General features: G+C 30.4%; 2 protein-coding genes across 3 annotated transcripts in view; one reads left to right on the top strand and one right to left on the bottom strand.

The window, feature by feature from the left end:
- Positions 1 to 4,713, bottom strand: part of LOC106457276 (membrane-associated tyrosine- and threonine-specific cdc2-inhibitory kinase-like) — a 44,993-nt gene extending 40,280 nt beyond the window's left edge. For both annotated transcript variants that reach the window (XM_022383138.1, XM_022383137.1), the window contains exons 1-2: positions 4,589 to 4,713; positions 1,489 to 1,669 (exon numbers count right to left, since the gene is read on the bottom strand). In XM_022383138.1, the coding sequence (XP_022238846.1) occupies positions 1,489 to 1,560 (72 nt within the window). In that variant the 5' untranslated portion in view covers positions 1,561 to 1,669; positions 4,589 to 4,713. The remainder of the gene's footprint in view (positions 1 to 1,488; positions 1,670 to 4,588) is intronic.
- Positions 4,714 to 11,016: 6,303 nt separating this feature from the next.
- Positions 11,017 to 23,883, top strand: LOC106457278 (methylmalonic aciduria and homocystinuria type C protein homolog). The gene is made up of 4 exons (XM_013916668.2): positions 11,017 to 11,472; positions 14,270 to 14,464; positions 16,599 to 16,754; positions 19,895 to 23,883. Exons 1-4 carry the CDS (start codon positions 11,380 to 11,382, stop codon positions 20,192 to 20,194), a joined length of 744 nt encoding a protein of 247 aa, XP_013772122.1. The 5' UTR covers positions 11,017 to 11,379; the 3' UTR covers positions 20,195 to 23,883.
- The last annotated feature ends 1,376 nt before the right edge of the window (positions 23,884 to 25,259 follow it).

The raw sequence follows: 25,259 nt of genomic DNA, 5'->3' as shown, positions 1-25,259 counted from the left end.
GTTCTAATTTTTGAAATAAACAGGCTTTAAGTCCAAAGTAAACTCCTTCCTGAAAAACAGATGAATATTAAAGGTATAAAATCTACTTACAATCTTTGACTTGTAGAATTTTGCTGTGGTGTGAGTTTTGTTCAAACTCAACTATCTACAATGGCTACTGCAGTAAAGATATGGGATTTATTCTATAAAATAGTTTAATTTTTCAATATATGGGAAAGTTTAATATGATTTTGGTTTGTTTTTGGACTACTAAGTTAGCATGTTAAGTTTGGTCTGGATCAGTCAACTCATTTAGGAGGAGATGCATCCACAGACAGAAAGTTTACCTCGATACTGGATAGTAACCACACCGGTATGGCTCAATATGTATAGCACATATGTGAAGAACACCTGTACCCAAATTTTTATACTCAGGTAATTTTCATCACAAGTCATTTAAATTTTTCGCATAGTAACTTGACTAAGTATGTATAAAAATGTTTGGTGACAGGTAAAAGTGTAAAGTTTTTTGTTATTAACTGACTGTTATTTTTGTACTACACATCTGAAAATTGAAGGTTTCATTTTGCCATGCTAGTAAATGAAAAAATTCTAACACTGAATCAGCTTCTAAAACTAATCTGAGACTTAGAGATAATAATACCGAAGGCATCTTTGCAAAAATGTCCAAAAAGGCATTATGTACTTCACTATGATAACCTCTTTAACCACAGGAGTAATGAAAATCAAAATCTCATTGGAGAAGAAAAAAGCTATATCATTTTAGTCTTAACACAAAGTTTTTGTTAACATTGTATTATTTGTAAGAACAAACAAATATAAATAAAGGCTCAGATCAAAATTTTAAAATTATTTTCGTAAAGGGTTATCAAGAATTGAAAAAATTATATTAAAATATTTTTGTCCCTATCTTGTAATCTTAATATTTTGGAATTCAGGGAAAAAAACATTAATAGTGTAGGGAGAGTGTTAAGCATCCTTTCATAATCTGCTTTTGAAGCAAGTAAAATCTCACAGAAGATACATGGCATTGTTAGCTAGTGACCTTTAAGCAAAAACGAAAGATGAGTCTGTGATAATAAAGAAACAAAAATCATGCTTATAGAAAAAAGTGAATAAATACCATTAATAAGCTTTAGCCAGAAAAGTTAGACCACAAAATATTGAAAAAATCTTTAGAACTACAGAAAAGTATGTTTAAAAAAAAGACAGCTCTGTGATAACTAAAAGACAAGGATTCATAACTGAAGGAACATTCAAAACTTCAGTGACTTATGTGCTGAACATACACACACATAAAAAAGATAAACAACTAAAAAAACAATGATCTGGTTCTTAAGTTGATCTATGAAAGGCATGTTTTTTATTGTTTTGTACACTGCTAAATCAGTAAAAAAATTAATATACAAGGTTTTGGACAAATAGTGTATATTGCACTCAATTTGGTCCTAAAATTAGCTTACAATTACAATGTAGTATTTTACAAACCTTTTTAGTTGAAAAAGTTTGGGAGTCTGAAAAAAACTCAGGTGTTGGTCTTGGAGACTTTAAAGTTGCCATTGTCAAAAAACTATAGTATTCCAACCAAGTTTAAAAACTAAAGAACTGAATGAAACTGTCCTTAAATAGCCTGATCCTTTATAGTATGTAATGTCCCTTTTTCACAGTCCTGTAAAAATAGTAAGAAAAACAACAACAAAAACATATAAACAGTTTATTAAGGAACTTTATCAATAAAACAATTTTTCTAATAAACTAAATTAATTTCATTCATCAATCATTACTCTGCTATGAAGCTACCTTAACAAAGTAAGGAACAATTTTGTGCCAAATATGTTCAAATTGGTTGTTTTCTGACACGAGTATGAAATCCAAAAGGTAAAAGATTCAGGAATTTAATTCTTACAACACAACAAACAAATTTTATCAAAAGTAAAAGAACACAACATCAAATGAGAAGTAGCTTTTAATTCTCTACCAGATTTTCACAAATTTATACTAACATATTTCAAGGAAACTCACAAAAAACACCACCATTTAAGTTTGCTTAAATAACATTGTCAATCATACACTGTACATAAACTAGATGTGGTAATTCATTTAGTGTCTATGAACTAACTTTCTAAGTAAGAATTTCATATTGATATTCCAGTTTTTATATTTCAGTGGAACTTTATATTTCATAATATATTAACCTTAAGTTTAATTAACTGTACTTAACATTTTAAATATATATTTCCTTGTTCTACAGTTTTGCTTAGCTTTTTTGTCGCATGAGATAGCCCACCCCATTTTTATTTTTGCATTAGGTCATGCTTGTTTCCTCTTTGGTAAATAATGCCGATGTGTATCAATGATATTCTTTGAGAAGGGCTAATAACTATTGTACTCATGTTAATTATATTTACAATTACTACTGTTTAGTTATTGAGCTTTCACATTTTTTATTAATATATCATTTTCTTTCATTCTTGTAAGTATATTTCTTATTTTTTTAAGTAATCTATTTTTAAAATACCTATTGTTAATGGTTTAATAGGGTTCATATCTATTACTATGCTTAAAAAACAAGATAAAATATTTTTACATTTATTTTGTCAAACCTATGTCAAGTTTTATATAATAGTGCTGCATTTTAAAATCTCATACACCTTACTAACTAGTTCACTTTATGGATGTCAACTTGTTGAAAATATGAAATATCACGTACTGTGAATAAGAATATTCCTTCCAACCACATATTTTCTATAAACTTATTTCTTCTTTCTTTTACTAAATTGCATAAACTCCATTTTATTATATATCTTTAATTATTACGTTTGACTGAAACCCATGCATGTTTATTACTGCCAAAGGGTATTACAGCATTATGATAAGTACAAAGTATATCAAAACTTAAGATTTAGGAAAATTAGTATTAACACCTTGTTTTGTTGTTGTTTCCTTTTTTGCAAATAATATAAGATTAAACATACACACAAGATTCATAACAATACTTCTATAGTATAAACCAACTTTTTAACTCGAAGCCTTTAGATATTGCATCTAAAATTGAAATACAACTAATTAATCGAAAAATGAGACAATAGATAGTTTAGACAGTATGTACAGAAGGCAGTTATTATTGTTATTTGAAAATAAATAATAGTGTTCTTGGTGATGTGACTATTTTCATATTTCTTTTTTTTACTACTTTAATCTAGACACTATTCAAAAAACATTTTAAATCTACAAATTTTCTTGATGGAAAAATAATTTTCAGCATTTTAACATACTTTAAGAAGAATGCCAATAAGGAATTCTTACCAATCTCTGCATTTAAATTTTCATGTCTTTATCATTTACCAATAATGGCAAAGAATTTATAAATTTGTAAGTAGATATAGTAGGCTATCAATTAACATTACCAAAAAGTAAGATATTTAATGAAAATAAAACCTAATAGAAAAACAAAGACTTCATTTATGGTTACATTCTTTTTAGAACTTTTGACATTACAGACAAAATTCTAGATTTTCCAGAGATGAACATCTACAATATACTCATATTTCAAAACCACTTCAGGTTGTAACCTGTTTATAGGGGGGTAATAAAAGTATCAAAACCTATTTACTTCCACCATATTATGGTAAAAGATCTTCACACATGAATATTTTAACTTGATGGTGGACAATAATAGGCTTAATTTTTTTTATAAAAGAATACTTGACCTAACATATCACCAAATATAATAAATTAGATAATTTCCACCAGATAATTAAAAGTCAATGTCCAAGATAATAGTAAATCATACCAATAACTGGCATAGCTATGTAACATTTCAATTCAAATGCATGTTTCAAGGTAAAGAGAAGAGGGGTGAGACTGGATTGGAGACACAATTTTCCCTGACTTTTTATAAATTTCTTTTTCAATTTTCCTGAATTTTTAAGGCTCATGGTTACCATGTAGATGGCTTGTATTGGTGGCTTTAATTCTATATCTTTAAAACTACCTAAAAAATGGGCCATTAGATTTTCAAACTAATTAAAAACATCACAATGGTTGGTTTAAAATAAGTTTCCGTATGTTCATACTTTATTTTCAATTTTTTTCTCAGAACCTGCACAAATAACATAATTTCAATATCATACATGGAATGTCTTAAAAGTTTTTAAAGTTACAATTAGAAAGAGAATCAACATTTCTATTGCTTATAACTAGAGCTTTTAAAGTTTTATCGTCCATCCTAAGTGTACACTTCTTTTAAAAACTAAGAAATTATTACTGATTTAGACATTATTGATATCAATTATCATCTGGGATTTGGAACAATGGAAAAGTACCATAGGCTAATAACAGTGATATTACTCACCGAAAGTAAAGAATATAGTAACTGTTGTATTAATATGTAACAATAACATAATGATACTATTAGTATTACTACTAATGATACTATTACTATTAGTATTACTATGTAGGCAGGCTTAGCTATGTAATACTAATATTAAACAAAATGTCGGCATAACCCTTAACAACACCTGGCAACTCAATCAATCATGAAATTTGTTTAAAATGTATGTAAATAAAAATAATAAACAAAACTTACATAGGATAATACCAATCAGTACAGTTATTTCGCCTAATTTTCTACAGCAAAGTTCACCCACAACTTAGGCCTAAATTTTCCCCAGTACTCTTAATATTTTGACATGGCCTCGTCTGCACAGTATAAGGCGTTATAGGTAGGATATACAAACATCTCCATTTAACACGAATAAGGGGTGATTTTCTATTTACAATTTTTTTTTCGAAGTTATTCAAACTTGTCACCAACACCACGGGAAACATATTTCATTTTATTTTACCCATCGTTTAGGTAAAAATACACAACCATTTTTAGACTATACAGTTCACCATCATCAGAATAATTTAGTGGCAATACAGTACACAAGTGTAAATATATATGAAATGTATGGTTTCCGAAACTTCTGTAAAAAACAACAACATGCATTCAGTTGGCTGAATGGTAAGGTCAGAAACCCCATATGATTCAAAATTAGCCATCCCTAATTTTGAACTGCAGACCAGGAGAATAGTTTGTTTGAAATTAAGCACAAAGCTACACAATGGGCTATGTGTGCTCTGCCTACCACGGGTATCGAAACGCGGTTTCTAGCATTGTAAGTTCGCAGACATACCGCTGTACCACTGGGGAGCCAGGGGAAAAGGTAATTAGTCAGTACCAGTGTCCATCTGAAGCGGATAGTTTTAACAAAATATGAAAAACCCTCATAAGTTGAAATAAAAAATTCAGAGGTTAACCCTGTAACATTAACAAACTTTATTCTTTATAGCGTTAGTTACTCGAAATCATCATTAAAAATGTTACTTTATATAAGCTTTTATTATCCCTGATCACAGCATGTTATCTACTACCCTACATAGATAAAACTAAAAGTTAATGTAGTAATTTCTTCATAGTGTGTTGTCTGTCAGTCAATCAGTAGACATTAAAATGGCGTCGCATAACGAAGCTTGGCATTCCCGTTTGCACTGTCGTGATGTCAGTAAAACATGCACATGCCATGAATCACGAGAATAATTATACACTCTGTAGGTTACAACACAGCATGACATATGAATTTCAAAAGCAAAAAATATATCTATTTGTTACTCTTAATTTTAGTTTTATTAACTTTTGAAATAGACCACTTTCGGAGAACCTCCGCAAGTACGTCTAGTAATGTATCTATTTCAATATACTGTTATACCGGTCTAATTATGAATATCAGATGTCATAGAACAAAATCTTATAATATTAACAATACATTCATTGATAAGCTGGGTAACCTTCCTGTAATCGATATTTTAATCCTTGATGCCAATGATATTCCACGAATTTCAGCTAGCTTTGGTGATTTAGATTATAATTAAATCTGTATAATCTATCCCCCGAAATAAATTATTTTCGTTTGTATTTGTGCAAAGCTACAAAACCTTTCCTTAATTTTGAAGTGATAAACTAGAGAGAAGGTAACAAGTCAACAGCATCCACAGTCAACTCTTGAAATACTCTAATGGAAAAGTATGAATTCACCAGGGAGTATCTAAACATACCATGTGTTTCTACCTACTTATTCTAATATTATATAATTCTGAATTTATCGGTTATGTTTTAGTATGTGCAGTTTTCATATAACACATGATCAAGAAAGTCGTTAAGTTTATTTCGTTAATTCTGGCTGCCTTTGATTCTTTGTCATTCCCTGAAAATAACAATGTTCTGCGCATGGTAAATGTGTCTGCAATGCTGTAAGTTGTCTAAGAATATCTACAGATGTGCCCTCCAATGATACTGACGGTTTCAATTCTTTACTTTTAAAGAGACCATGAGGAAGTGACGAGTCTCTCTGAGTTGGGAGGTATGTTGCCAAAACAGCCCTGGATAATAACAAAGCCTCATGCTGCATAAAGCTTCCAGATGAGCTGCCAAGTGCATCTTGTCATTTTCTCACTCTATGGCAGGAGTGTACCACTCATCGGTATGTTGAGGTCTTTGAATATGCTCTCACACTATACCCCTGAAGTTCAGAATGTCTCAGTCTGGTATTAACTGAGAGATCATTGGAGAAAGTTTTAGAAAGCTTTCACAGGCCCCTCTGAGTAAGTCTAGGAAAATGACTCCCTCAACATTTAAGAATGCAGCAAAGGAAGGTCTGGACCACTTTCTTAATCACTTTAGGCAGTCTGGAATGAACATATTTGAGGGGAGACAGTGTAATGCTTAATGTTGAGTTTATATGCTTCAGTGGTTGATTTGATCAAGCATTTGTATATAGAGAAAAAAAGCTGATACTACTTGTTTGATTATTCATGGCGAGCTAGACAATGAATTGTTGGAGACAGATATAAGAGACATCTCTGACAGTCGACTGAGTTAAAGACACTGGCTTCTTGATTGATATGGCTGGGATTAAATCCAAATCCAATCATCAAGCAGCTAGGCCACTCATTCAGTCAAGAAGCCAATTGTTGAAAGGAAACAGTATTCCTTGCTTTCCAAGCTATTTGTGGTATCATAAAGTACATTGTATCATATAAGAGAGTAGCGAGAACTTTATGGAGAATATTGCATAGTCCTTACTAGATCATTCCTGTTACACCTGAAGACTGGATGGTTTCTCCACATTAGAGCGAGAGTTGTGTTTTGTTTGAGTGTATATTGACTTAGATACTCTAAAAACAGCACAAATGTTAATCTTGATTTATAAAAAGTTAAGATGAAAGGTATATGTTTAGCTAAATCCTATTGGTGATTATGTATTTTGTGATGTCTAAATAGAAAAAAAAGTGTTGAATGTAATGGTTTCTAGATAATAGCACGTTACTGCATGTTGGCTATTGAGATACCAGCGTGGTGTAACCCTAGGTGGTTACAAAAACATTTGTGCTGGAGTTGGAGGCAGTCAGTTTTAAGTTATTAATTTACGTAATAATGTGCAATGAAGATAAATGTATATTACAATATAAATGTATGAAAAAATATATTTGTGTGATCTTATGTGCATGTATAAGCATTACATAAAGTCATTAATTAGTGTAATATAACATATATGGATCAATTGCACAAAGAACACAACTATAGCAATATACAAATGGAAAGAAATAATCTGATCTAGATGTTAAGACTTTGTGGTATGAGGTTAATTGTGAGTACTGGCTTGTAAGGTATTGTTGCGTCAGTGAGGTCACGTACTAGTATCACGCCACCTGTTTCTAGAAATATCCTGTTTCTTCAAGAATGTCCTAGCACTTACAAGATACGTGTTAGTCTTGTATGTATAAGACGTTCACAACGTGACGGGACAACAGAGGAAATGAGTAATTGAACTGCAGTCAGAGAGTGTGTAATTGAACGGAGTATTGTTGAAGTTGAGCACGTGAGACGTTCGTTGCTATAGCGTTTGTTATAGCGCGACTGTTGAAATTAAGTGTATCGCAAAGTTATATTCAGAAAGAATAAACCAGTTCTATTTAAGAAAGGACTTGTGTCGCTAAAGTTTCATTGGAACGAATTTACGGAAAATTAACTAACGAACGGAGACGTAACAATACTGTTTTTAGCCTAGCTTGACTTGAATGTGTATTGATATGTACTGTAGTGACAGCACGAATATCAATCCTAGCTGAATTCTGCTGGTGATTATTTATTTGGTGATGCTGAGAAAACATGTTGATTTTAATGGCTTTAGATGCAGCACGTTATGATACTGCATATATTGAAACAATTTAGTGGAGGTAGTCCATGTTGGCTGTTTTGGTAATGACGCACAAGCCAAAGGCAGTCTGTTTTTTGTTTGTTTGAAGTTAAGCACAAAGCTACACAATGGGCTATCTGTGCTCTGCCCACCACGGCTACTAGTATATGTGATGATATGTAATGTTGTGATATAAATCTATGAATAAATATGTATGTACACTGTATTAATACATATTGGACACTACACAAAGTCATTCATGAATGTTGTATAACATTAATTAGTCAATTACAATGATAATATAACCATCAAGCAAATATGAATGAAAATAGAGGCTTATATCTGGATGTTAAGACTTTCTTATATGAAGTAAACTCTGATTACTGACCTGAAAAGTATTATTTGAAGATACAGTGCAGCTGATATTTTCATTCATGCTGGTAAAAGAACATTTTGAGTTGCGACACTGAAATATTCAGTAAGGAGTGGATTTTCCTTAACGAGATAAGCACAATGTTAAGGCATAATGTGAAGGAAACATTGTTTAACCTAATGTTTTCAGTCATAGTAATGACAGATATTTCAACTGAATCCAAATCCAATCAAAATATTTGTGACTAGGTGAAATATCTGTGTAAAGTGAAATCCCCAAACAGTAGGTTATGTAATAATAAATGCAAACTTGATGTACTCGTTATTTTATTTCGCTGTGATTGAATATTTTCAACTGCGCAGATTAAAATATTTTGTAAGTACAGAGTTTTACACTATAGTTTTAACATATAACATTGTCCAAGAAAGTAGTTAAGTTCCTTTTACAAAGATTACTTATTGTTCTGTGTGATTCACCTACAATATCACATGATGCCTTCTTGTGAGATAGTTTTGTGAAGTAGAACAAATTATACAAGCAGAGAGTGATCTGTTCTACTGGCAAGTCAGGTGATACTTTGAGATTACATCCTCCTGTATTTTTTTATGGGAATGACCAAAAGTGAAATGGGTAGTGCATACGTTTTGAGAAGAATAGCATTGTTGTTTCGTATAAATAGTGCTATGTTTTTTCGATTTGGAATAGTTTTTCAGATAGATTTACTTCTTCATTGAAAATTCTCAAAACTATAGAAAAAGATGCTGTCCTTCGTCACATTTACGTCTTTCATTGTTCTGGTGAATAAGTAAAAATATTTCATGTGGTTACACAGCGTGCTTAGTCTCTTACTTTCACAACTTATTCAAAGTTAAAGAATTCAGATTTTATTTTCGCAACGCATTTTCTGTCGAACCTCCTATACACAATCCCAGTTCACTCTGACGGGAAATCATTGCAAATAAGAACCATACAATGCTATTATTTTTTCTTAGTAGAAAATCATATAGGGCTAGTAAAGAAGAAATTATTAAATATTAGTATCAGTATTATTGTGATGTCATGTCACATAAGACTCCGATTAACTCGAATAATTCAGAATCCTTTATCTCACTACGATCGATTTACGAGGGATTGAATGCTAATTTAATAATCGAAGAGAGACAAAATGTAACGACTGAATTATTCTGGATAGACACCGATATGAGAAGCATGAACTTATCTCTAATGAGCAATAGACATACAAAATAAAAACATCATCAACATGTGTAGGTGGGTGAAAGTTGTCAGCAACCACAAAATCATGAAGTGAAAATATTAAATCTTAAAATGTAATCCAAATACACGCAAAGACAAAACACAAAGAAATATATAAATAAATTCCAAAACCTATAAAGTCACGATTGATGTATAACTGCGTACTAGACCTTCAAGACAGCCCTTCAATTATAAGCTCAACGCAGATAAGAATTTGCTGTGCAACAACAAATATGCAAATATAAAATTATTTGAGAGTTAGCATTCAGGTACTCGAACCTATAATGTCCTGAGCGAAGCTGCACATTCACTGTCAGCAGCCAATTATGAAAAGATAATTGTTATTAATAAAATCAAAGGTGTTGTTGTTTACTATAAAGTACAAAGCTATACAAAAGGCTATCTGTGCTCTGCCCACCACAGGTATCGAATCCCGGTTTTTAGCAGTATAAGTCCACAGAGATACCGCTGTGCCACTGGGGGGGGGGGCTAAAATCAAAGAAAGAATAAACAACCGAACTACATGTAAACATAAAGATTGCAGAATAAAAAATCAGCAAAAAATAATATACAATATACGAAAAGCAAATATAATAATAATAAGAAGAATTAAGTCTCTAGCCATATGCAATCAAAATTAGGATGATCTGCTGTTGGCTGACCGTCTGTTTCATTTGTGAATTGAGAGTAGCTTTGGCAAAAAATAGTAAGTACGGTTAATGTTCTGCTCTTGACCATGAAGCCATTGAAGGTCAATTTTGCAACTTTTGCACATCCATGAAACATAATCGACTAATTTATTAATATATGTTTAAAGATCACTATTATCTAATGAAATATTTCCATTTTTTGATATTAAAATTTCCAGTTAAAATTATTACATTCATTTCATAAACCTTTAAAGTCTTTCACATGATTATTCTTTATTTTTGAACCTATTGATTTTATTACAGCTTTATTAATTTAACGATACTGTAGATTAATATTTAGTTTCACATTTTAAAAACTGCTTTGTAACCCAGTTCACGTTTATTTTTCATTCGTCATGAATACTGTACATATTATTTATTATCGGAGATACCATTTATAGCGGTTGTGGAATAACTAGGAATTTTTTTATATAAGCTAGTTAATTGATTATAAACTCTGGTGCGCGTGCGTTGTTGGTTTTATTTTTAAATGTATTTTGGTAATTTTCCACTGAATATTTCAATTAAGGACGGCCCTGTTGGAAGTAAACATGTGAATTATGAAACCTTTTCTTGCATAATTGGTATATTGGATTGCTGCAGAGCCAATCGCAATACCTCCCGGGTTAGGTATGATGGAAAATCTGGAGCGATGTGCCGATTGAGCTCAGAGAGTGAGTAAGGTATATGTAGTAAATGTTGGAAACTCGAACTTTCAAGTTTGGCGAAACGGTCGAAGGGTTTATTAGTATTATTAAAACGAAGACTACGAACAATAATAAGAATTTATTTCACATATTTTAAAAGACTGTAAATATTAGAAATGAAGAAAATTTTAAGCCTAGATGTAGCAGAATTTTCTTGTGTACTTACGAAGAAATTAGGAACGCTTGGACTTGAAGTGCATCCTTTTAAGGTACTACTAATATTATTCCTACTGAAGCATTAGCAGAAGTACCGTACTAATGTAATGATTAAGAACTGATCAAAATAAAAATAAGTTAACATTAACTATGGTTTAGAACTAATGTAAGTATGAAACCTCTCTTTTGTGGTATTTAAATAATTTTATACTATTATAGGCTATAAGTATAACTGAAAATTTTATATTATGTTTATAATGGTAGGCTACTTACTCAGAAAAGTCAGATCTAGAAATTCGTGATTTTGTGGGGACATAGTTTTTGGATTTGATTCAGCTCGTAATAAGTTACTGCTTATGTATAATGTAAGGTTAGAAAAGTGGCTGGATGAAAGAAAGCAGAGGGTTGTTATAAATTGAGTTTATTCAGACTGGATTAATGTCATAAGTGGAATACGCCATGGCGCATTGTTAGGGCCTTCACTCTTTTTATTTATTATTTACAATAATGATGTAGGTGAAGGAATGGTCAGTAAGTTACGTAAATTTACTGATGATATTAAGGTCTTGGGTGGTGCTGGTTGTGATGAGAATTCTGACCTGTAACAAAGGGATTTTGATTATTTGGCAAGTTTGTAACTTGTAAGTAAAAGGTAGATGACTTTTAATTGAATTTGTTATATAAATGCATGTGGAATATCAGATTTTGATTTATAACTATAATTTTGTTGGGAATAACCTTACAAATGTTATGGAAGAAAATGGATCTATGTGTTTATGTTGACAAGTTTCTTTAAGTCATCCAATCAGTGTGCTGTTGTTAGTGGTAGAGAAATAGAATTTTAGGCTTTATTTACCGAAATATTGAATACAAGTGTAAAGAGTTTATAATGACATTGTACAGGTCACTGGTCAAACCAGATTTTAATTATTACGTTCAGGCTTGGTCCCCTTACCCTAGAGAGGGCATTGAATTGTTGGAAAGGGTTCTGAGGAAAGCTACTAAGATGATACCTGGGATGGAAGGGTTGTCATATGAGTACGGGTTAAGGTCTCTGAAACATTTTCTCTTGAAAAAGAAGAGTTAGAGGGGGATGTGATTTAGATGTTTAAGATTGTTAAGAGAATTGAGTGTATTGATGCATTTTTTTTCGTACTTGATGGTGAGAATGATAGGACTAGGGGACACAAATATTGGTAAGGTAGGAGTGATCTTCAGTTAAGACAGTTTTATTTTTCTAACAGGATAGTTGGCCTTTGAAATGGGTTAAGTTCAGATGTGGTGGATCCAGTAAACTTAAGGGAAGGCTTGATAAATATTTGAATGATAAGGGCTGACTTTGAGTTTTTTTTTAAGTTTGGTTTAGTTTAGTGAATGGAACAGCCTACATGGATTAAGAGGCCCTTTGTTGTCCTTAAATTGTTTCTACGTTATTGTTCAAATTTCTAATATTGCCAACTCCCAGTCTACCCAATCATGTGTAAGTAATAAGACTTCTCTTTCAGTGAACTTCTGCTTGATAATGACACTCATCTCGTATATATTTCCTAATTAAGCTAAAGTTTCAAATCACTTAGTGATGCTATTTATCATTTACTTATGTAGAGTAAAGTGTGAGTGTGATATTACACTTAAAAAGTTAAATGGAATTTTATGTTTGTAGGTGAGAGGATGATTTTGATGGGCCAAATGGTTTTGTGTCGCTGCTTTTTATTAGGATATGTAATTATACTAAAGAAAAACAAAACAAATAACCTTGTGCAAACAGTATAAGCACAACTAATTTGTTCAGTGTTTTAAATCATGAAAGCTATTTTCATGTGTGTAAGATATATAATTTGTTATGTAACGTATTTAGACTGCCTTTAGTTTTCTCTAATCATGTAAAAAAATAGTTATAAAATCATACATAAAAAAAATTCTGTGAAAAAATTATAAAAAAGTATGAACAAAGTGAAAAAGACTTGTTGGATCTATCAAAGTTATCCTTCCATTCTCTAAACCAACCAACTAAATTAACAAACTTAATATGAAAGTAATCTTATGCATTCATGTACCTGTTTATTAAAGGTTTAAATGAATTTATACTTAGTAGAATACACACTTTATGACATTATAAATTAATTTATTCCCATTTATTATTTATTTGTTGGGTGTAGATCTTTAGACTAAATTTCCCATGTAATACAGATGATCTAAACATTTTCCATTAAATTTACAATATTATACAATAACTGCACTATAACAGTTTAGTGCAATAATGTTTTTTTGCATGAAAGCTTTAATTTCCATTGGCTAAGATTGACTTACAGATCCGATCTAGGGGTAAGGGCATCCTATTTTGTTCCACCACCTTACTTCAAACTACTGAAGAAACTTTTCATATCCATCACTGACATCTAAATACTTATCTGACTGATTTTTACTTTTCTTTGATGTTATAGCTTCTACCACACCTGAAGGCAAACTATTACATACGCTAACCACCATATTAGAAAAGTAACATCACTTTAACTGGAGTCATGTCTGAGTTTTTCATATTAGAAACTTGTGTCCTCTTGTCTTGTTTCCTGCATTTGTTTTAAAACATTGTGTAGGTTTATGGATTTCAGACCTCTAACAGTTTAAAATCTTTAGAAAAAACATGTCCGATTTGAACATATCTCCACACAATAACCCTTACAAACCTGGAATCATTCTGGTAGCTCTTTTGTAAACTTCTCCAATAACTTGAAAGGATCAAAGTTTGTAAAACAAAACAAAATACTCAGTACATTATAGCAATTATACTTCATATTTTTAGTGGATATTTATTTCATAGTTTTCCTAATATTTTTATTCAATTTTTAGGTTGGATGGTACAATTCTCAAGTGAAACCTGTGTTTAAACTTCCTTATGATGACAATACAGTGGCCTTTCTCATTATCAGTACACCACAGATGTTTGAAAAAGCCTTTAAACCTTTTGTTTGTTCCTCTGAACTCACAGGCCTTAAGGATCCCATTGATGAATGCATGATGTTTTATCTTCATCAAGCAACACAGGTGAGGGAAACTGATAAAATGTACCTTGGATCAGAGAAGCAAAATTTACAAATCTGTGCAACTGAGATAATGAAGAGTTCCTGTATCATACAACTTTGCAAGTTTAATGTAAAGATCTGAAAGTAACTGTTTTGTTCTGTACTTATTGTTAAATTTGGACTATTTCATGGTTTATATACATGTATATGTTAGGTACAGGATTCTTCTTTTTTTCACCAAAGGTAAATTTTAAATGAGAATCTGTGTTCAGTTTTTACCTTTGGTGAAAAAGAAGAGAAATCTGTAACATTATATGTCTTATTTAACAGTCGGTTTATTGTATAATATCAAATAATGAATTAGTGCAATACTCTAACATTATTTGCACACCTAAATTAGTTTTGGTTGCTTTATGGTGATTTAAAAGGACTCAAAAACCCATACATATTATTTCATGCTTTCATTTTTTGCTTTACTAATGTGAGATATTTTAGATATTTATATAAGAATTAAGTGATTTCTACTGTGAAATAAAAAGATGTTAAGTTTTCAACATAATGGTTATAGTTTTGGTTACTTCATTATAATTGTTGTTTGTTTACTTAAGTTATCATATGGGAACCAGTCCTTTAGCATGATTAAAGAAAATGATTGTGGTTGGTATAGTAGTGGATAAGTCACTAAAGCCACTGAAGCAGTACTCTGTTGCTAATAGTAAAGATAATAGAATTGTATGGTGTATTAACTGTATAAATTTAGACATTTATTACACCTCAAAGAGGTAATTATCTCTACATTAATAATTAGTTAGACTTCACTTGGAATAGAGTGAACAGTTTGTCTTCTTATCTAAGAAAGGATATTAGCATATTGGAAAGGGTTTGGACTAGTAGGTTGGTTCTGTGGATGGAAGGTGGTATTACTGAAGTTTATAAGATTAATTGGGGAACTGGTTGTATAAAGTCCTGTATTTCTTTGTTCTTGATTTTCAAGATAAAAGAGTGAAAGTACATGTGTTTAAGATTTGAGAAGGACAGGCTGGGCTCCAGTTATGACAGTTTTATTTTTATAGCAAAGTCATTGAGTTATGGAAAGAATTGCCATTAATAGTAGTAGAGGCCAGCACATTACGGGAGTTTAGGAGGGGATTCCATGGTTTCCAAAGAAATAAAAGGTGGGTGTAAAAGGGACAGTCATGAAGAATCAGATTATCTCTTGTTGGCTGTATGTTATGCTATCATTACTTGATTTGTACACCTTGACCAACCATATAATACATCTGAAAGTCTGTAAGTAGTGCTGAGTGATTAGCATTTTTGCAAATCGTTCTGATTGTTGATTTGATATTTGTAAATAATTACAATTATCAATCATAAATGCAAAAACATAATAGATGACTTGTGTCCAGTAAATAAATACTATGGGATGTCATATAAGAAAGAACAGTAAATTGAAATCAAAATTTGTTTTATTAATGATTATATATATATATTTGTGGCCCCCAAATGAGTCAGAAGCAAATCTTTAGACTTACAGTGCTAAAGTCTGGAGTTTGATTTCCTGTGGTGTACAAATTATTGATACATTTCTTTGTGAAATGTATATTTTTTGCTTTCAAGAAGATCTTATTCCTTCGATTCTATTTTGCTTGGTGTTTTACAGCAAATGCTTTATGTAACAATAGCTGATTTTTAGTATTATTAATTAATGAAGTTATTACAGTAACATGAACTTCTACGAGTTTTCGTAGTTTTCTAGTTCATTTTTAACTTTTAAAGACTAGCAAAAAATATTCAGTTTGGTTGAAGTGCTCATACAGATGAACCTACAAATATTTGAGAAATTATTTATTTTACTGAAGATAAATTGAGTCTGTTATTGATGTGTACTATTAAAATTGAATGAATATCTTTTTTTTAAAGCTGTGTTTAACGAACAGAATATCTAAGCTGTTAACACACAATTTATGAAATTTAATATGCATTCTTTGCTGAATTCTAGATAATTTTTAATGGAAATATTTAGCATGCAGCAAGAGTACTATCTTGTGCCTACTAACCTGTTGAAAAATGAAATTTGCATAAATCAATTTGAAACAGATATATATTTATGAAAGTATTAGATAACTTTTTAATCAAATTTTTCATTACTCTAGGAATTTGTAGATTTTGATATCGATGTGATTCATGACTTTGAACTTCTGCCGAATCGCAGACCTCTTATTTTGATGCAGACTGTTGGTCATGTAGCAGGAGTGACATATTATTATCAAAGAAGTGATCTAAAAAATGATCCATGGGATAAATCGCAAGTAAGCTGAAAGAAAGACAAATATTAAGTATTTAGTTTTATCTCTTAACTATTTTTGATAAATTGGAACAAATTTAATAACTAGTTAAATATACTGTAAACCACTTACATTGTAGTTACTGCTGCATGAAATGTTTTATTTTGTATTTTGGTAGTAGTATGTCATACATTCACAGTTTTATACTCTAGGTATTGTACTGAGATATCTTAAGACTTACTTAGACTAGAAATCGGAAAGTAATTTAATATTCTTGATAAATGAGAAGGAAATACTGAGTTAATTTAGTGAAATGTTGTGTTTGTTCTTTATTAGTCAACATCTTGGAGATATTGTCATTTTTTAATTTCTAGTGTTGTATTCTATTTATTTAATATTCATTTTCATTAACAGTATTAGTTAGAATGTCTGTTTTTATTATAAGGATTATTTTCTATTGATAACTTAGTATCTGAATATAATATGGTGTTGGATTACAAAACTAATTCTACCAGTGATGGTATTGTACTGATAAAATAATGCATTCTAAACATTATAAGTAAAAATGAGAACAGTATATATATAATTAGCTGTTCTTTACTGGATTGAGTTTTAGTTTGACCTGTGTAGGTAGCTTGCTTTCATCAGAACTTAATATTAGAAGTTGTCAGCACTTCAGACCTGACATAAGATATGACTGTATTTCAGCTACATAATGCTAGTTTTTAGTTTTAGAAATTTTATCCAGTAAGAATAATATAGATAAAAACAAAATTGTAATAAGGAGAAACAAAATTATATGGTAATCATTTTGGCTGAAACATTGACCACTTTTTTTGTTTTATTTTTTAGAATAATATTATAAATTTTTTGTGTGTTCAGATTTTATTACATTGTACTACATTTTTGCCTTTACTACATCAATGTATGTTCAGAACTTTAAGTTAGACATATTTTATAAGTTGTTTTTTATGGGAATTGTCTTTCCTTCCAGACATCCATTACCCAGTATCTGTATGGTGTCAAAAAAAGCACATTTAAATTTTATTAAGCCATTATTCCATTAAACCTTTCTGTTTATAAACTAGCCATTACTATAAAAAAAATTCAATGAAACAATGATGACTCTTGTTATCCTTAATATATTACATAGCCTCTGACAAAAATTGACACTGATTGTCAATTATTTTTAAGTCATTGAACAGCTTAACCAAAGCTATAATTTAACTTAGAGTATTGTCCTTCATAATTTTACAGGTTATAAAATTATAATTTGGACAGTTTTATAAGTTGATAATCACTTACCTAGTACACTTCTGATAAGGGGTATTAATGTCCTAAGACTAATGTATTTTCAGTTTTGGGCTTAATATTGAATCTCACACTGTAGAGCACTAGAGAAAACAAACTGTAAAAGTATTTCAGTCATTCTGCTTAGATTATATAAGTTTTAGTTCAATAATTTCTGTTCTCTTCAAATATGATCTCTTCAGGCAGTTTGAAGTAAGCTGATTTTCATTCAAACATGAAAAGCACCAATGTGCCACCTGTGAATCAAGCCTAAGTCTGACCTGTCATTATTTTATAAGGTTTTCAAACAACTTCATTATTTCTTGTCTGCTGTGAAGTTTTAACATACTATAAAAAAAATAGTACTTCATATGCCTTTCTTTTTGCATCTTATTTCTGTTACTTTGTCTGATTTAGTTATGTTTAATTATATTAGCTTAAACAGTTATATTCTAGCAAAGTGTTTCAAAAAGCTCAAACTTGCCCTTCAGGCTGAGATGAAAAAAATAAATAAAATGGAAAACCTTAATTATTAGCTCTATGGTGATCTCCAACTTAGTTTTAATGATTATAAGTGCTTTTTCAGATAATCAGGTGATAGACATTTTTAGTTATTTCAAAAATGCAAAACAATGAAATCAGAAACACAAAATCTTAGGAACACTAAGAAATTACACTTTCTTGGCAAACCTAACTACACAGGCAGTTTTTCACACAATCTTGACAGTATTATCAGAGATCTGTTGGATTATCAGCTAAGTGACAATGACGAGAGTCTTAAGTAGAGGTTTATTCTCAGCTTTTCCACCTCCGAAACTCATGATTTAAAAGGCGAACCTATCTGGATTAAAAGTTATTTAACCTTAGATAACATTTAGGCACATATTAGGAGCTTTGCAGTTGACACTTTTCACAAATAGTATATCATTGTAACGTTCAGTTAGTGACTGGAAAAGTCATGCTGTTTGAAGATGCATAGTATGAATGATTTTGTATTAGGTGTACATGCACACACCAATAAGATTGTCACTTTCATGGGATTTCTTACTATCATTTTTGATTAATTCAAGGTTTTTCAGATTAATTGATTAGTGTCACGATTCCCAAAAATAATCAACTAATCAAAATCAGCATTTACGAATTTTACTGTTTTTGATTGTTCCATTATTTCAATCATCTAAATGTCTTGTGAAAACAATAGAGTAATTTTAAATGAATGATCTCAATGAGTAATTGATTGTCAAATCCAATCAATTCCCAGCTGAACATACAGGCAGAATGTTTGTGTGTTATATTGACATTATATGGCCAGGTAATATAAAGCTGATATAACAATATTTGATGTTAGATTTGAGGAAACGTGAAAAATACAGTTTGTTGTTATAACTGCAGGCTTAAATTGTGATCCACAGAAATGACAAAAAAAAAAGCTGCAAGATTTTTTTGTGCTGCTGTTAAAATGGGAATTTGTTTATAAGTTTGTGAAAGAAATGAACATCCATGCATATAAAAATAAATTATTTTTTTTACATTTTTATTTTCAAGTTTTAAAATTATGGTGACTTTACTGTTCAGGACTTTAGTTTAGTTAAGATATAACCTTTTTATTTTTTCATACCACCAATTCTATAAAAAAAATAACATTTCAGAACCAAAAATTGACTTTTCATTCAAGTCTTTAAAGATTTGATACTCTTATAAGATTTTGCAACTGTTTGTTTAAAGAAATATAAATATACATATGTATTACTCATTTGAAAAAAAAATGTAATCCATTTGTTTTAGATTGACTTGTTTTTGGAATTTATGATGTAAATAAAGGCCTGTAATAATATAGAAGGTTTTAAGACATAATGTAAGTTTTTCTTTTTCAGAAGATCTACGGTGTTTGCATTCATCCAAGGTATGGTGGTTGGTTTAGTTTCAGAGGTGTTCTTATCTTTAAAGATGTGTTATGTCCAGACTTAGTAAAGAACCCCCCTCCAGATGTTGTAGCCAGTGATGAGCTTAGAATTGAGCTATTAGAAAGGTTCAATTTTCATTGGCAGGACTGGAGTTATCGTGACATTATTCCTGTTGTGGATATTTATTCTGAAGAACAAAAACACTATTTCTCTACTAAACCAAAAGACAGGAAACAGCTTTTAGATTCTATGAAGAAAAATTGGGTATGATGCCATGTCTTTTGTGTAGATGAAGGCAGAGATATTGATAGATACTAGATTTGAGAAGTCTGTTTATTTATATAGAGAAGAAAGATTTGAATGATACTTTAAACATATGAAAATGCATTAATACTTGAGTTATTTACTTTTAGATGAACTTAGGATTAAAATGTAGGAAAAGTGCTGCCACTTGTGTATTGAAAAAGTTCAAGAAAAATGTACAAAAGATAAATTACTGTAATTTTATATAATATAAAAAATCATTTGTATTTTTTTTTCCTGTCTCTCTCTCACCAGTGTTGTGTTTTTGTGTTGAATATTTACTTGGAAAGAAAGTGTAGAAGTATTAGAATGTGAATGCTAAGGTACTTGTACATGTTTAGTAACCATATTCTGTACCATGGATTAAACTGTATTTTAATACTTTCATAGGTGTAGTCTCATAATAAGTGATCATAGTTACTTCAAACCAATAAAAAATAACCAATGACAAAATTTTAGTATTGATTAACTATTGAATTTAAAGTGTGATATTTATTAGTGATATCCAAGTAGTTTTAGAATTAAATTTTAGTTTGATATAGAAGTTAAAGTTGAAGTCATTATTTTTTTTTTAAATTTGGCTTCAATTTCTGTATATTTTATTTACTACAGTTATGAATTTGAGTACATTTTGGAAATACTGTGCATATGTAGTGTGCACTGTATGAAGGCATATGACAACACAAAACCAAAATATAAATAATCAATATGAATGATAGTGGTTCATAACTTTTAACAAATGTCCTTTGACATATCTTGGAGTTATTGAGATGCATTTAATTTCTAGAAAGTTTAATAGTTAAAATCTTTGCATTTAAGACTATTTTTGATGATATTTGGCCTTCATTCATCATGTCAAACTTTTAGGTTGTGGATTTGAAAAATTTTGTATAAAAAAAATATAAAAATAGTACATTGTAAATGTCTGTAAAATTACCAAGGTATCTTTAAAAAGTGATTTGAGATTTCATTTTTTTGTGTTGATATTTTTTGGAGAAGAAAAGTTATCCTATTTTGAAATTAGGTTATAAATTCTTTATATAGTTAACCTCACTATCAACTCCTGTAACTTTGGTATATCTCACAGAACTCTTTAATAAATTAAAGGTCAGTAAATTAATATTAAAATACCATCTCTTGTGAATTCACCCTGTTCACTGACTTTTTGTTGGTGACCTATTACTATATAAACTTTTCCATAAGATATAAATTTCAGCTTCTCAGTTAGTTTATTTTTGTGCTAAATTTCTGAAGTAAATATTAAGTAGAAAGTTGTGAATAAGAGAATGGTCCGGCTGTTGAATATTCATAAAATGAGCATTGTGTTTTGGGCATTTACATCTGAGAACAAAAAGGTCTTGTAATCTGGACATGAAATAGCTAAAGATGCAATTATGAGAACTCATCAGTGTTTCTCTTTCCATAAACAGGAAAATCAAACAAAAAATTAAAAGTAATGAAATCAGTATTATTTCAAAAATGGCAGTTATTGTTGTAACTTAATGCAAGTATGCAAAATAATGATAGATAAGCCTGTTCTAGTCTTTGATTCCAAGAAAATGGGAAGATAGGAATGACATTTTTTTGTATTGAAGCTTTTGTTTATTACTTTATATTATGCATTTTTATAAATTTTTCTTTGAAAGTTTTGTTATGAAATATAGAGAACCTCCAATTTTTTAAGGCATTTAGTTTTTTGTTTTTGCCTGTAGATTACAATAAAACAATTATTAAACAAGTTGCCTTTGACACTTTATATATTTTTACCATAAAGTTTATTAGCTTGAAAGCACCACTTTAATAAGCTATTGAAAATGTTCCTTCTCAAGTAATGCTAGAGGCTTTGTTTGTTTGTTGTTAAGGTCAGAGCAACAAAATGGGCTGTCTGTGCTCTGCCTATTGTGAGTGTTGGAACCCGATTTTGAATATTATAAATCCTTAGACTTAGCCATCAAGGGGCTGCTAGTGACAGTGTTTGTTGATATTTAGAAAACCTATTGTGCTTTTATTTAAAAAGTTCATTATAATTTTTAAACATCATTAGATCTAGTGAAATATTTGTAGTGTGGGAAATTTGATAAGGTTTTACGTAGTTTTGAAAACTGATCACTGGTCTAAAAACTACTGTTTGGACATTATGAATTACTGGCCTCATAACTTTTGAAATTGTATTAATAAACTAGCAGAAAAATACCTCGCTTATTCAGATAAAGTATTAAGAGAAATTGAACATGATAGTAATAAAATGGATTTAGGTACAAATAAACTTGTTGCAGACATGAACTTTCAAATAAATTATGGAGTATAAACTGACAAAAAAATGGTTGTAAGCTATGTGTAGTTTTCCTTTCACAAGTTGGGGGAAACTAACTGTGCTACTTGAAAATGATGAAAGGAGTCTATATATTTTCTTTCAAATTTTATTGAGCAAGAATACAAAAATACAAGTTACTTGAAATGGTAAGAGGTGTTTAAATTTTGCAAGATCACATGTTGGCTAAAAGCTGGTGGGAAATACCATCAAAAGTTATTTTCTCATTCTTTTGAACTTTCTTTTCAATTTACGTGATTTTTATTAAAGAATTTTGTTCTGCATTGCATTATTAATGTCATGTTTTTTTTACAAGTTACCCCAAACTACAAAAGTAATTTTCATACATATCAGCAGTGTTTTATAGGTAAATTTATGTGATATGCTAACCTGGCATCTTGTATTATTGATGTCCTACATATGAAATTACTAATCCTAGAATTACTTACATAGTCCATATGGCTTGTTTTAGAAATTTCTTATAAAGCTAAGTTAGCACAACAGCAGTCTGCAACAGAAAGACTAGAAAGATGGCAGCTAGTCAACACCACCCACTACCTAATATTGTCTGATTGAATAGGACTGTTACTGTTATAGCACACCCATTACCCTAAAGCAAAGAGCACATCTGTGTAGTACTTAGCGGCAAACTATGATCTCCCCAATTCACATTCTAGGCACATTAACGACCAGGTTAGGTACATATGGATCTCAACGGTTTTTTAAAAGACTTTTATGAAATGTTTGTGGATGACATTGTTAGTTACAGATCATGCAGTTATACCAATGCTATGTTGTACAACAAACATTAAATCTATGACAGTACTTGAAACCAACAGCTAGTGTTTGCGTGTTCTGTTGCTACAACTCCATTTTTTCATTGCCAATATTGGTTTGAATGTTTAACATATCTAATTTTATTTTCTGTTATTATACTTTTATTAAAGAGATTGTTTTGTGTCCCCCAGTGGCACAGAATTAAGTTTGTGGACATATAATGCCAAAAACTAGGTTTCAATACCTGTGGTATACAATTGTATAGTTTTGTGGTTAATAACAAATGAGATTTTTTTTTTACATTATTAGATTAATATATATTTAGGACTAACCCAAATCTTCTAAACTGGCCAAAACATGAGGTATTATGACCAAAAATATTGTTAACACCAAGGGTACCCAACTGATGAGACAATGCATTTTTAATAAAGTAAGAAAAGTATTTAATTAGCTATACCAATCATAATGTGTATTTTCAGTTTTGCTGAAAGCAGTGATCACAAGTTTATATTAACTACATGAGCGCTACTAATGTGAGTTAGAAACACAATATCAATACTGCAATTACTTCCACTAGTGATTGCAGTGGCCCATATGTATATTATATAAACAACGGATGATTTCACCTACGTTTTTAGTCTGTTCTTTCCATGTATTTTTGAAACAGGCAAAGTGTATATATAGTATTCAAAATGATTACGGAAATGCAGGGTGATACACATTCATAAATCAAAACAATGGTCATTTTATTTTTTTGTTTGTGCAATTTACATGGATTTTTTTATGTACAAGTTCCTAAAAGAATAAAGTAAATTTAACCATAATTTCAACAAAATTACATTTTATATGTTGCACCAACAATTCTTCCCCACACTTGAATTCCAGACAGGATTAGAAGACTTTTCTAGAAAAATAGCTATTCAAGAATGTTTCAATTCATCAAATAAACCTACCTCTTCTCATGTCCCTTCCAATTAAAAAACAAAAACCTACATAAAAAAATCTTCATTTACGAAAGAACATATAACAGATATTTTCTTAAATATCCAATATACTTTCCCTTAAAGCCTACAGTTGTCCTATTTTCTTTTCTTCATTGTCAGATATAAGACTTTAGTTTACGTAGTATTATTAATTCATTGATGTTGAGGCTATGGAGATTTCTAGAAGGCCTAAGTGATAAATGTATAAATAACTGACCAGACGAGCAAAAAGAGTAAAAAAAATTTGGTCAGAGAAAAGTTAGAAAATGTAAAATTAACCATCATGGGAGTGAATGGCCTAACAGTTGATATGTTAGAGTGAGAGTAACAGTTTGAAAGAGATGAGAATAATTTGTCTTTTCAAAGGGTGTTCAAAACTAATTGAATCCACCTGTGTGGACTTGGACAAAAAGAGAAACGATTATTGGAAGTGATTATTCGAAGTTCAGGATACAACTGCGGTAACTCGTGCAACAACATAAGTGAACTATACCTTGGTACTATTGTGATAAAAATAGTTCGGCTTGTCAATTAATTCTAAAGCAATTGAATTGGCCTAAGTGGACTTTTGACAAGAAGAAGAGAACTGTATAGTGTTTAAGATACAACCATGATCTCCATAGTGTAAAGAAATTTTGTATATATGTTTAAATTGTTTTGAATATATTATTATTAATATTATAAAAACAAGTGGAGCACGTGCTGTTGAATTTATTGCAAACAAGTCACAGACACCTACTGTAGAAGAATCCTTGGCCCAACACACCCATATATTTTTATTACTGTATATACCACTTAAAAGTAAGTTCCTGACAGTCATATTCCAGCTGTTCATGCCTTTTATTCATGAATCTTTCATCTTCTTGAAAAATCAAACCTTTCTCCCAAAAGAACACAGAGCACTAAAACTAAAAAAATGATGAAAGTGCAATTTTACTGAAATCTGATAATGTTATTACGT

The sequence above is a fragment of the Limulus polyphemus genome, unplaced genomic scaffold (assembly GCF_000517525.1).
Source record: "Limulus polyphemus unplaced genomic scaffold, Limulus_polyphemus-2.1.2 Scaffold310, whole genome shotgun sequence".
NCBI classification, from domain to species: domain Eukaryota; kingdom Metazoa; phylum Arthropoda; class Merostomata; order Xiphosura; family Limulidae; genus Limulus; species Limulus polyphemus.
This window is presented reverse-complemented; position numbering and strand designations above follow the sequence as displayed.